Source organism: Phaseolus vulgaris, chromosome 5 (genome assembly GCF_051622355.1).
Source record: "Phaseolus vulgaris cultivar YP4 chromosome 5, ASM5162235v1, whole genome shotgun sequence".
Classification (NCBI taxonomy): Eukaryota; Viridiplantae; Streptophyta; class Magnoliopsida; order Fabales; family Fabaceae; genus Phaseolus; species Phaseolus vulgaris.
The window spans coordinates 19,275,695-19,289,069 of record NC_143502.1 but is presented as its reverse complement, the minus strand read 5'-3'; the positions used below and the strand labels follow the sequence as shown (position 1 = coordinate 19,289,069).

Sequence of the window (13,375 nt, the reverse complement as noted above, 5' to 3'; positions counted from 1 at the left end):
CAGAAAAGTAGAAAAGCAATAGAATATTGAGACCATCTAGAGAAAGTAAAAGGAAGGTATGAGTATTATTATTATTATTATTGTTATTATTCAAGTTGTATTTTAATTTATAATATATGGGTAAATAAAAAATAAGCGAAAAGCTAATAAGATTTAAAAGACTAAATAACATTGTCATGTTCAAAGTATATATACTCTAAAGTTCCAATGAAATTGACAGAAGCATACTGCATTTGTACATGAAGTTTCCTTCGATTGATATATATGTCAATTTTCCATGGGGCCATTGGAATATTATAAACAATTTATACACCCAAAGAAAATCTATCAGATTATATCCTGCTGCTAAATGTTGAACTTGACTGCAAATGCATGATATCAACCAGTCATTTCTTCTGATATTTTTGTTTATACTCTCAGATGATGTCCACAATTTAAATATCATTAAATTATTGTGTGAAGCTATCAAATTCTGTAGTGGATAAGATTAGATGCTGAGTTTTTTTTTTACCATCAACTTTTAAATGTTCAAAACTTCACATACAAAATCTATTGGAAATATTTTGAAGGAACACTAAAATTTTAATAAATCTTAAACTTTTATTTGCTTGCATACATAGCCTTCAAACCATGCAGCTATACTTTTCTGAAATGGAAATAGAAGGTGTTTATAATAATGATGTAAAATTCAATTTCTCTACATGCAATGACTAACACATTGCTCATTTATTTTCGGAAGCTACCTCACAACAAGCCTCTACATTTAGACGATATCGAGGGTGGTTGCTATTGAAACTATTATTCTTGTGTAACAAAATAACTGACATTGAATTATTATGAAACTAATAGCTTATAAACGTTATATGGTTAACATTGTTAATAGATTTGATATCAAAATATTAGACTAAAAAGAATTTAAATTATACTTGAAGATAGATAAATCCTTAAACTTAACATATATATAGATCACATTTTTTATGAATTCAACTTAAAAATAATTTATAAATAATCTCATTTTTTTTATCTCATTACACATCTCTTCTATCTTATTAAAATATATTTTAAAAGAAAAATATTACTTTAACGACTACATATTTTTAAAATATATCAGTTTATACAATATAATTTTTAAATTATTTTATCTCATCACATGAAATAAATTTACTGCAAAATTATTTATTTTTTTATGTAGATAATTTTTTTATTAATAATAAATTAATTGAATTAAAAATACAATTAATGTAAGGATTATACAAATATTTTTCCTATGTAGAGAATTATTAATACATCATATTCCTTTTAAAAACAAAATGATGAAATTCAAACGAAGGTAAAATTAAATAATATCTTAAATTAGATGATCCTTTCAACATGCACCAGACAAATTTTTCAGCAATACATATTCCTATATGCAATTTTCTTTAATCTCCAAATGGAAATTCAATTTATTCACGATATAGAGTACCAGAAGAGCTCAGTTACAGGTAAATTTCATGTCTTCAATTCTGTCCCCAACTGTGAGACTGAGAGGTAATCTTACAAAATAAATTTCTGACTTACTATTAGCAACTAATATAGGCATCCCTTAATCACAGAAAAACTTTCTTAATTAACTAAAATAGCGTAGTAACATGCCCCATGTAATTGAAATCAAGTTCATAGTCACATAACAGGAGGTAATCTGATGAGGCTAATGGGCTGTGATCATCAATAAGTTCACCCTGAATCACTTCCACTGGCTCCTGTTTCGTGGATGAAGAAAGTGAAGATGACTGTAATTGGTATTGTTGTTTGGTTGGCAAGGTGTTACTGAAGCTAAGGAACACAGAAGAGCCAGAAGGAGAAGCTGATTCCATAATTATATCTGAACTTGAATAGCTTTTGCAATTGTGATTACCATAATATGTTGTCCGGTACAATGGAGGGTCTTCTTGAATTCTCTGAACCTGTTTGATTGCTGGACAACCCTTGTCATGTTTGTGAGTGCATCTATAGTAGCTTCTGCATATGCACATTTATATGTATTCATTGTAGGTTAGATACTTATTATGAACAAAATGTCGCACAGAAGAAAGGGATTATTGGTTGGTTAATTATAATTTCAATAAAATAGAAGGATATATACCTGAAGTATTTTGCATTCGTTGTTATCTTTTGTCCATACTTTCTCCATACATAGCCATCTTCCATCAGAATTGAGCTGTTAGTCACCCATGTTGGTGCACTTGATCTGATGAAGAAGAAAGTTTTCCCATTATGAATATATCATTTCATCATTAGCTCAACTAATTAGTAATCCACTAAATAAATAATGAAATCAATAGCAGTATATCACAAATAATCCACTCATTGTATAATCATGGTTATTCAATATGCTGTTAAAACAACAGTTGACTAATTAAAAGTGTTTGGTTCGATGAAAATTGTAAATGATCCCTCTTTTGATTGGGAAAATGTAATCTTTACTTCTAAACTCTCAAGGTCAACAAAAGCATTCAAATTATAATAAACAGTATTCACATAATTTGATATACAGGAAAACCTAAAATTCTTACTTTTTCTTGTAGTACCCTCTTCGTTTTTCAGTTTGCAAGAAACTCTTGCAAACCTCATCAGTATGCTGGGGTTTTGGACATTTAGCAAACGAAGGGGTATCTTTGACAGTGAGAGGCATAGAAACCTCATTAGTGACATCATTATCAGTGTTCAAAAGCAAAAGGGTGTTTGTGAATGAACACAGCACCTTGCGCACAAGATCTTCAATGAAGGGAAGCATGTGTACATCTTCATGATGATGAGTGTTGGATCTATGAACACACACTTCAAGTAACTGGTTTGCTATCTCACGCCCTCTGACTAGTTCTTCTTCCATTGCCCTTCTTTCTTTTGAAAGCTGATTCTCCATTGCTAGCTGTTTTGGAAGTGCGAAGAGATTATTGAAGACTTGATGAGAAATGAAGAGACAGTGCCTTTTATTCAAACAGATCTGTTGAATGAGCAATTTAAAAATTGGTTGTTCTACATAGTAAGACAAATCTGAAAAGGTTGGATGGTACGGAGCCAAAGAGTTTATTAGTTGAATAGCAATACCAATAATGAATGTTTTATTTTTGTCCTTTTGACGGGTCCAAGAGAGCTGCTAGGGTTTATTTCAAGCTGTAAACTTACTCATTCCATATTATTAGGACAACCTAGTTTAGTCAAACAGATTACGTTTTCCATCATTAGAACATTTTTTTTTTGGATACATACCTATCCTTGAAAATTAATTCACTGTTTATTAAATTTTTAAGGGAGTTTTTGTTATTCAAATTGATATTATTATACTCAATTTGATTAATCAACTATTAGATATTTGAACATTGATAATCTAGAAAAATGTCATTAATTTTATTCATAACAAAAGAAATTTATTTTTTATTCATTATTAAACACAATATTTTTATATTATTATTAAATTAAAAACGATTTTAAATATTTTATATTAAGATAATTATTGCTAATCAATTAAAAACAATTTTAAATATTTATTTTAAAATAATTATCACAAAGAAATAATTTTATGGTATATAACTGTTTTGATCTTTCATCTTCATATGAAAGTTTTACACTCTTGGCATATTTTAATTAAGTTCTTTTGAACATAATCTTGTGAATCACACACACAAAAAAAAGCTAATAATTAATAATTCCCTTACTAATAATAATTGCAATTGATGGCAGTTCTGGAAGGTAACAATAACTCTTGTTGTCTATTGATTTTCCTAATTCCAATATTAATAATACCTGCTGGTTAGCTCTTGTGGACGTCTTTTGAGAGGTCAGTTTGATCACCAGTACTTCCATTGGAAAAAATAGTTATTTTCTTATAATTAGTGGAACATGTAGGAAATTTTAGTTATTTTATGATAGATTGATACGAATTTTTTATTGTTTTACTGAATATATACTAAAATCCAAGTAGAAAAGTTTTACTAAAAAAAAAGTGATTTTTTTGCCGAGTCACATAGGTTTAAGTTATTATTCTTAAAAGTGAGACATTTTATAAAGGACTAAAAGGTAGGAAGAAATGCCTGAGGGAAGCAGAGCACGCACCTCCCAGAGGCACGGTGGTCATGGCTCTGTCCAAAAACCACCTCTTATTTCAAATTGATTTTACAACGTTTTTCTTTTAGAACTTCTTAAATGGTTTTGGTGGACTAGACATGTTCAACGTCTTTAAAAATGGGCTAGAGTGAAGAAAGTTTTTATTTCACGCAAACTAAACAAATGGGGGAGAAAATTTGGGTTTCTGATATTCTTTGATGTGAGAAATGTGGGAAGTATGGAGAGGGAGTTAGACCAGATATACATAGGGAACATGAAGCTCTTCGTAAACATTCCAAAATATCGAAGACATCATCTGGAGCCCAACAGGGCGGAGAGAAGGGAATCAAGGACCATTAACACGGTGAGACCCAGGAACTACGGGAAGAAGCATCTGGAGGCCCCTGCATTAAACAAGAAGAAGAGAAGAAAGAAAGTCTGGGTGGAAAAGAAAGGGAAAAAAAAATCCTTTGTTGATGTAGTTAAAGGAGAAACACAATGGAAATGAAAGGGGTCATTTATTAAAACACAACATCATATCTTGTCGTGGATGGAAAAAACTGCCATTGGTCAATTCAATGTTGATTTGGACTTTGATCAGTTGGGTGAAGAAGTTGTAAAAGGGGGTATGAACATGATTAGAGTGAGGTCTTTGGGGGACAACCTAGCTCTTCTAACACCAAGAGAAGGGGAGAACATGGAGGATTTAATAAAGCTCAACAAAGTGTGCTTTGATAGTGTTTTTGACGGTGTAGAGCCTTGGATGGAAGCTCATGTAGCGAGCCACAAAATCGTATGGGTGAGGTGTTATGGCTTACCGATACCATTCTGGAACAAAGATTGCTTTGCCAAAGTGGTCGGAGAAGTTGCTACGCTGGTGTCTATTGATAAATTCACGTTGATGTGGGAAAACCTTGAGTCTGCTAGATTGTAAGTCTGTCTGCTGAAAAGTCGTAATGCTAGGTTGGCAAAGAACATAAGGATCAACGATCAAACGTTCAGTATATTCAATGAAGAGGAGTTGGCAGTAAATTTTGTAGGTCAGTGCAAGGGTTATCACAATACCTATGATTCTTCTGATAGCGTTTCTTCATCAGAAACCTATGTAGAAGAAACAACATTCTCTGTGAGCGGTGGAGAGGAGGTCAAGCAATGGGTTGGGGAGGAATACCGATCAAAGGGGGAAGTGGAGGGAGCAGAGGTGGTTGAAGGAGGGGAATAGAATGCGCATACGACAAAGGACCTATTTGAGGAATCCTATTCGAAGAGTAGAGCATGCTAGAGGAAAGTTGATAAACCTTTCACGAATGAAGAAAAAAATGGGTAGAAGGTATATGAAGAGTTTGATTCTGTCAACCACTCTGACCAAGCCTACGTTTTTGCTTGTAATAACACTTATGTACATGCTGAGTTGGTGAAAATTATGGTGGATATCGAAAGCAAGAATATCCAAAGAGAACCCAAAGCAGATTTGGGCCACAAGGGTAACCTAAAGGCCCAATTAGACGAGGATACGGGTTTTAAGCCAACCCAGGCGGTAGAGGGAGATGGTGGATCCAGGTCAGGGTCAACGCAAGTGAGTTTCGGGTTAGAGTGTGAGGAGGGAAAAGCTTTCGATGAAAGTGGAAGTCTGTTAGGAGGCTTGGAGGTGCAAATATTCCAGGAGGATCAGAACACCATTTACGAGACAAGCAACGCTGGTAACTGTGTGTAGGAGAGTGGGTCGTCGGCGAAGTCATTGGAGCAAGAAGGGCCGCAGGAAAATTGTGTTATGCTTGAAGTTAGGGAAGACGCTGGTGCACTAGGGGTCCCTCGCTTAGGCGTCGATATATCACAATTTCTAGGAGAGAAGGAAGCGATTGTGGGAAACATGTCTAAAACTCCATCACGTCGGCGCAAGATGAAAGGGCTCTCGGAATTGAGGGTATCAAATACCCATCCAAGGAAATCCGTGAGAATAAGCACAATATCTTATAAGGTAGGGAATACCTCTCAAACCAGAGAAGGTACGATTTCAGCATCTATCTCTGATGGGGATATTGTCAATTGTAATCTACGTTTGTGCGATCCTGAAATCTTGGTGGAACCTTCAAAGTTATGGGAGATTGGTAGACAAGCTGGGATCACATGTCATGAGGATGAACAAGAGGTCGTCAAAGAATTTCTTTGTATGGAAGAGAGAGATTTGGAGATTATGAAGTGTTCTGAGGAGGGTAATAAAAATGGTTTATTATGATAATAGTAAATCTGAATATAAGAGGTCTAGGGGGAGGCATATTAAGCGTGTGAGGGAGCAAAATTTGTTTGTATACAAGAAACAAAATAAAATGAGCTTTCGATGCTAGGTGCTTCTCTCTATGCAGGGACAACAAAGTTGGTTGGATTCATAATAAAGGGGACAATGGAAGTGGAAGCTTACTATCATTGTGGCATAAAGAAGTATTTAGTTATGAAAATCACTTGATGAGAAAAGGGTTCATTGCTATTTTTGGTCAACACCTTAAAACTACTTCTAGGTGTGTTGTGGTAAATGTCTATGCTACATGCACTTTGAGAGATAAAGAAGATTCTTTAGAAGGAGCTTTCTAATATTAAAGTGACGTCTCAAGAACCGGTTTGGTGCTTTTATGGTGATTTTAATGCCATAAGAAGCAGAAGTGAAAGGAAAGATGTCAGGGTTAGGGGTGACCAAACAAGTGAGTTAAAAGGTTTTAATAGCTTCATTGATTCCAATATTTTACAATAATTACCTATTGTAGGTAAGATTTTTACGTGGTTCAAATCTAATGGATCGGCTAAGAGCCGACTTGATAAAGTGCTTGTTTATGAAGAGTGGTTGCAATTATGGCCCGTGTGCAAACAGTATGTTCAACAGAGGAAAGTTTCTGGTCATTGTGCTTTAGTGGTGAAGTCCTTGGATAAGGACTGGGGCACTAAACCCTTTAGAACCATTGATGCTTGGTACATGGAGAGGGTTTTAATAGGATGGTGAAGGAAAAATGGAAGTCCTACTCAGTTCAGGGGAACAAAATAATGATGTTTAAAGAAAAGTTGAAACTCCTGAAGATTGATATGAAATTATGGAATAAGGATGTGTTAGGTAACCTTGATACCACCAAGAAAAGGATATTGCAGGAAATAGAGGATCTAGATTGCCAAGACTGCAATAGGGTCTTAATGGAAAGTGAGAGGTTGAAAAGAATGGAATTGGCAAGCCATGAAGGAAACTGATAAGAAATTAGAATCCCTTATCTGTCAAAAGGCTAGAGCAAGCTGGTTCAAAAACGGGGACCCTTGTTCTAGGTTCTTCCATTCATCTTTGAGGTGGAGAAGAATCAGAAACGAAGTTAAAGGTGTTAAGGTCGGGGCCCAATGGTTTGAGGAACCTAGTACCGCTCGAATGGAGGTGAAGAAGTTGTTTGAATCTAGATTCAGAGCAACGAAAGATCTAGGGGTAAGACTTGATGCGATCGAGTTTAAGTCTCTAACCCCGAATGATAATCTGAGTCTTTTAGTTGTTTTCTCCAAGAAAGAAATAAGGACGCAATGTGGCAGTGTGAAGGCTCAAAGAGTCCCGAACCCGATGGTTTCAACTTCAACTTTATGAAGAAAAGTTGGGAGTTTATTAAAGATTAGATTATGGCAGCGCTGGCTCTTTTTCATGAAACTGGGCGTATCCGAAAGGGTTGTAATGCTTCATTCATAGCATTAGTACCTAAGGTAAGGAACCCAACTAAGTTTGAGCAATATAGACCAATCTCCTTAGTAGGTGCTTTGTACAAAATTATATTGAAGAATTGTTGTTGTGTGTGTGTTATTTAGTAGATTTTGAGTTATCAATTTACATCTAGTATTGATCCAAGTTCACTTGATTCTTAATCTCTTTTGAAAGAAGTGTTTTCTAAAATCTATTAATTTTAGTCAGTTGTTTCGCGCTTTCAATAAGTTGAAAATGCTTTTATTCAAAGTCTGGTGACTATAACAAGTTTTTCATCCAATTGATTTATCGTGACAACCGATTGAATTGCACTTAGTGTTTTTTCAAAAGGATTTGGAAAATCTTTGTTTTCTTTTGTCTTTTCTATGAGGAGAAAATAGTTGGTTAGTTGAGGACTAGATGTAGCTCTTGGTTAAGAGTCAACCAGTATAAATCTATTTGAGTGAATCTCTCTTTCCTTACTTTGATATACTGCTTTAAATTTTGTTCTTTATATTTTGTTGCATTAAACATTAGTTGTTTTGATAAAACAACTGGTTGATTTTTTCTTAAAGAATTGTTAATCTGATAATTCATCTAGTTGAACAGAAAAATCAATTGATTGATTTTACAGATCTTTTCACTCTACTTCCAATCTTTGCGAAAATCTTGCAAAAACAATTCACCTCCCTCTTGTTTAGGCCATACATTCTAACACAAAGTCCAACATTGAGTAATATAAAGAAGGAAACTATTATAAAAATGGAGAGTTTATTTGAGTGTTCTAACCACAACTTAATAAGTCTCTCAGGTGTATAAGAGACTTGAGTAGTTATGTGTCATCAGAGAGTTTACAATTTTATTGTAAAATTTTCATGAGATGATTTGTAATGTTATCTTTGTAAAGATTGTATTTTATCCTTGTAAAAGTTACATGAGAGGGTGTTCAATTCTTTTGCTGGCATAAATTGTATGTCAAGTAATAAAATACTTTTTGTTTAGCATTCATGGATGTAAAACTTGAGCTACTGAACCATGTTAGTTTTTATTGTGTGTTTTTCTTTGTGCTCTTTCATTTGTACTCTTATGTGTAAGTGTGCTTCTTCTAGAAGAGATTATTTCCTATTGTGTGATGCTCAATAGTGGCATCAAAGTTGAAGTTCTAATCAGAGGAGGAAGAGAAGGAGTTTGCATGAGGAGAGTCAATGTTTTGTTTTGTGCCTTTGGAGAGGGGTTAGTGTTGATGATTTTTTATTTGTGCAATGACTTCGTTGATGCATTTGTGGTGGGTCAAGCTTGGCTTGTGCTGCTAAGTATCGATGAATTGTAGTAATGATGACACAATAATGATGACACTTGCGCAGCTAAGTGTGATAGATGCTAATGAATATAATTTAAAAAAGAAGTTTCTTGTACAACTCCTTTGTCTTCAACAAAAATAAAACACAAACGAAATGATAGAAGAAAATTGTAATGGATATAAGAGATAATGTAGATGAAGGCAATGAGTTTGAATGAAGCAGACAAGGAGATGAGTGTTGATGAAGGAAATGCGTGTGGATGGAGGAGATGAATGTGGATGAAGGAGATGAGTATTAATGAAGGAGATGAGTGTGAATGAATAAGATGACCGTGAATGAAGGATGAGTTTTAGGAGATTTATATAGAAAAATGAGAAAGAAAATTGTTAGTGAAGAGATTTGTTATCTTTAAATCTAGGCCTCTGGGTTAAAAATAATCTATGGTTCTTATTCCTTGTCATAAGGATTCAAAAATTCATAAAATATCGTCAATGCTAATTTAGATAAATAATAAAATAAATAAAATTAGTGTCAATTTAATCTAACCTTATAAATATTAAATAAATAATATTAGTGTCAATTAGATTGACGTTAACCTTATTTATTTTTAATATTTATTTTAGTTAATATTGATTAAGTTGACGCTAATCTACACTAACACAAATATTTTAATTAATAAAAATAGTAAGTATGACCTTAAAGTTAGTTAATCAAAATCCATTAGTATCGAATATTAGATGGATTATGTTAGCGTTGGCTAAATTACGCTAACTTGACAATAAGACAAATACTTATTTATTTAAAAATTAAAAATTATTATTATTAGCTTAGAGTTGGCTAAACTGATTATACGAGTGTCTAACACCAAGATGAGGCCAATAGTTAACAACTAAATTATTTATAAATAATTTTATATTTTAAAATTTATTCTTTTAAATAACTCTAATAACATTATAATTTAACTGACATTAATATTTAGAAATTCGTTTAATTATAATAATAAAATTTGAACACAAGACAAATACTAAAACAAACTACTAGCATCTATGATGATGTAAGATAAACCTTATTGGCTATCATGTATGATTTAAAAATAAAGAATAACAAACTTTTTTATGATATAAAATTGAGTTTGAATATATAGGATATTGAGCATGATATATAGAATTTGACCGCTAATTTGATTTTATATGGCCGTCTTAACAAATTGTTATGTGCAATATAAGATTAGATAAAACTAGCATCATACGATTAATTCATAAATAAGACAGAATCATTATCTACTACAAAACTTTTGTGTTAGATATTTAAAATTATTGTCTAATTTAAACTTAAATTTTTTATTAAGCCTTCTTTTTATATTTATTGATTCATGTTGTAAATAATAGGTTAATATAAGTTCAAACCTGACTATTTGATTTAATTCGTCTCACCTCTTAAGCTGATTAATAAGTCCAACCTTCAATCATATATAATAATCAACAGACTGTCAATTAATTAGCATTTATTTGCAATAATATCATAATGGGTACCGAGAAAATATCATAGGAAAAGAGATGGAATTTAGATTTTCTGCGTTTTTTGTGCTCTCCTCTATTATACTTTTCAAAATGTCGTAATTTTAATATTTTAAAATACATTAAAAAGTTTTTAATATATTAAAGTATTTTGAAAATACAATAAAGGGTCAACATAAAAAATTCAGTAGGGAATCTGAAATCCAAAAGACTACGTTTACATTTAGAGAGAAACAGGAATAAGAAAAATTATAATAAAAAATTACGAAATTTGATGATTTTTGATAAATTCCAACTAATAAAAAATATATTTAAAAGAATGAGCTATTACATTAAAAAAATCAAAATAAAGAAATTGGTTCACAGAATGGATACTATCTGCATCAACTTGACAAGTATTACAAAGAATAATTGGTATTTTTTTATTGTTTAAACAGTAAAAACAACAGAACCGACTTAATATGTATTTTGACCTATAAATATGTGGTTTCGTTTTCTATATATAGTTTGTAAAAGTACTGTGCAAAGAATTAAAAGAAAGCCATTATTGTGGTTATTATGAAATGAAAGCAATTAACAAAAGTAATATAATGAATTACCTCCACATCTTGAGTCTTGAATCACTTGCAGCATTCAAATTTTCATATTTTGTGGTAACCTTTGTCCATATATATGACGTTCATAGCAGAGAGCAGGGGCGTTAGAAGGAGAAAAGACTGGTAGAAAGCAACATGGTGGTATTTGTGAAAGATATTAGGGTTAGGGTAAACCAAGATCTACAGTAATTGAGATGTACTCTTCTTCATCTGCACTTGTTTTACCAATAAGTTGGTTTGGAGAAAATCGCGTTCTCTGATAAATGCTTCTGCGGCCATTCTGCGATCGAAGGTTTTTGATCTCCATGGCAAAGGCCAGCAGTTCCAAGTTGGGTATTTTTTGTCGTAGTTATTTTTGAACCTAGGTGAAACCTAATTAGTATCATATGCATTAATTAATAAAGAATATTAGGAGTGTGGAGACAAGTGCAAGTGCTAACGCCAACTTTTGCACTCTCCAACGCCACCTGTGAGACATCCAATGGAGGTTGACAACGAGTGTGCATGGTGACGTCACCAGCAAGGCGTAAAGGGGTTGCACCTATGACGTTAGCAGCCTCCACCATCAATTAATTACTCAATTAAATATTAAGTATAGAGTAGTACTAATAATTACACTCATCCAACTTCACTTATTTTTATTTGAATTTGAATATGGATAATGAAACTAAACGAAGATGAAAAGAAAGTTTATATGTAATATGATATATATGATTGATATATTTTTTAATTAGTAAAATATAAGATTATAATTATGTTTTGTCATTAAAAATAATAGAAAATAAAATATTATTTGTATTATTATTATTAATATTATTAGCATTATTTTATTTTATATTAATATTAATATTATTACTATTATTGATATTAATATTAATATTATTATTATTGTTCTCGTTGATTGACTTTCTCCGGTTGACTTGAGTAGAAAGCTATGTCCCTAACCTGTCTTTTCTAGATTCTGTTATGCATCTTCTCGTTGGACTGGAACGTGGCTCTGTGCTGACAGAGAGACTTTATTTGTTTATCACACTCCAACAATTAAGCCAGTGAGAACTTATGAAAATAAGATAAGTATTCAATTCCAGTCTAAAAAACAGTGTACCTTTACTTAGGGTCTCAAATCCCTTTAATAGCTTACTCGTTTAATAACTTTCACTTACGAAATATAATCTCTACTAAAAGCATAAAATAATAACAAAAAACCACTTGCTCATGGGCACCACTTATCTTCAGGTGCTAACAACAGGAAATTTTTTTGTTTAACATGTGCACCATTATTCTCGGGTGCTCCTCTTTTATTCTTAACAACTATTAATCAATATGTAACTAACATGTATTAATTAATATATAACTAACTTGCATATTATTACAAGAGATAAAATATCTCTTTATCTTCATAATAATATGATAACAGATTTAAACAATAACAATTATATCTTTCATCTTCAGAATAATATCACAACAGATAAAATATATCTTTATCTTTTATCTTAATTACCTTTCTTTGGCTGACCCTTACCTGGGCCAAGGTCCCGAGCATTTCTGTCCAGTACACAAGTCTCCTAGGCTCGAGCTGAGTTTGACTAGGCAAAGAGACTTACGAAAATATAATCTCAACTGAAAACATATAACAGAAAGATATTCTGCCTACGAGCACCTTTACTCACGATACTACAACAAAAAAGAATCTCGTGCATCTTTATTCACGGGTGCTCACTACTTAACTTATCATATAGCAAACTTCAACTAGCTCAAATATAACAACTACTATCACACACATGCGGACTAACCCATCTCTACCTCTTAAGCATAAAGTAATAAAAATAACAAGAATGAAACTTAGGCAAGATCTAAAGCATTTAAAATCGTGGAGTCCTCAACTAACAAAGAACTAACTTTTTAATGAACTACACATATAGCTACGACATGCCTATGCTCACTCCCGACTTGGTGTATCTCGCAAACTTGGCCCGGGGCCATATATCTTAATGTCACTAAGCTTTTTATTTTTTTTTATCATCAATGAATTAATGAAATTAAAAGGGACACTTTAGGGGTGTCCCAACCCGTATACAGAACACACTCCTAGTTAAGCATCCATCAATTACAAGCAAACTAAGTCACACACCACTTAGTTCCAGAATAATAGAGCTTTTTAAAGAGCCTCCTCTTCCC

The 13,375-nt window shown here is 32.5% G+C and overlaps 1 protein-coding gene across 3 annotated transcripts; it reads right to left on the bottom strand.

Moving 5' to 3' along the window:
* Positions 1–1,410: 1,410 nt before the first annotated feature.
* Positions 1,411–11,596, bottom strand: LOC137834444 (putative WRKY transcription factor 70). Of its 3 annotated transcripts, XM_090302480.1 has the most exons (5): positions 11,201–11,596; positions 10,518–10,543; positions 2,556–2,911; positions 2,126–2,230; positions 1,411–2,001 (listed from the first exon to the last, which is right to left on the bottom strand). In XM_090302480.1, the coding sequence occupies exons 3-5, from the start codon at positions 2,903–2,905 to the stop codon at positions 1,614–1,616; spliced, it is 843 nt and encodes a 280-aa protein (XP_090158606.1). In that variant the 5' UTR covers positions 2,906–2,911; positions 10,518–10,543; positions 11,201–11,596; the 3' UTR covers positions 1,411–1,613. The 3 variants fall into 3 exon arrangements, with proteins under 3 accessions (XP_090158606.1, XP_090158605.1, XP_068498596.1); XM_090302479.1 differs by lacking the exon at positions 10,518–10,543 and having other exon boundaries at positions 2,556–2,986; positions 11,201–11,595; XM_068642495.2 differs by lacking the exon at positions 10,518–10,543 and having other exon boundaries at positions 1,412–2,001; positions 11,201–11,594.
* Positions 11,597–13,375: the final 1,779 nt, after the last annotated feature.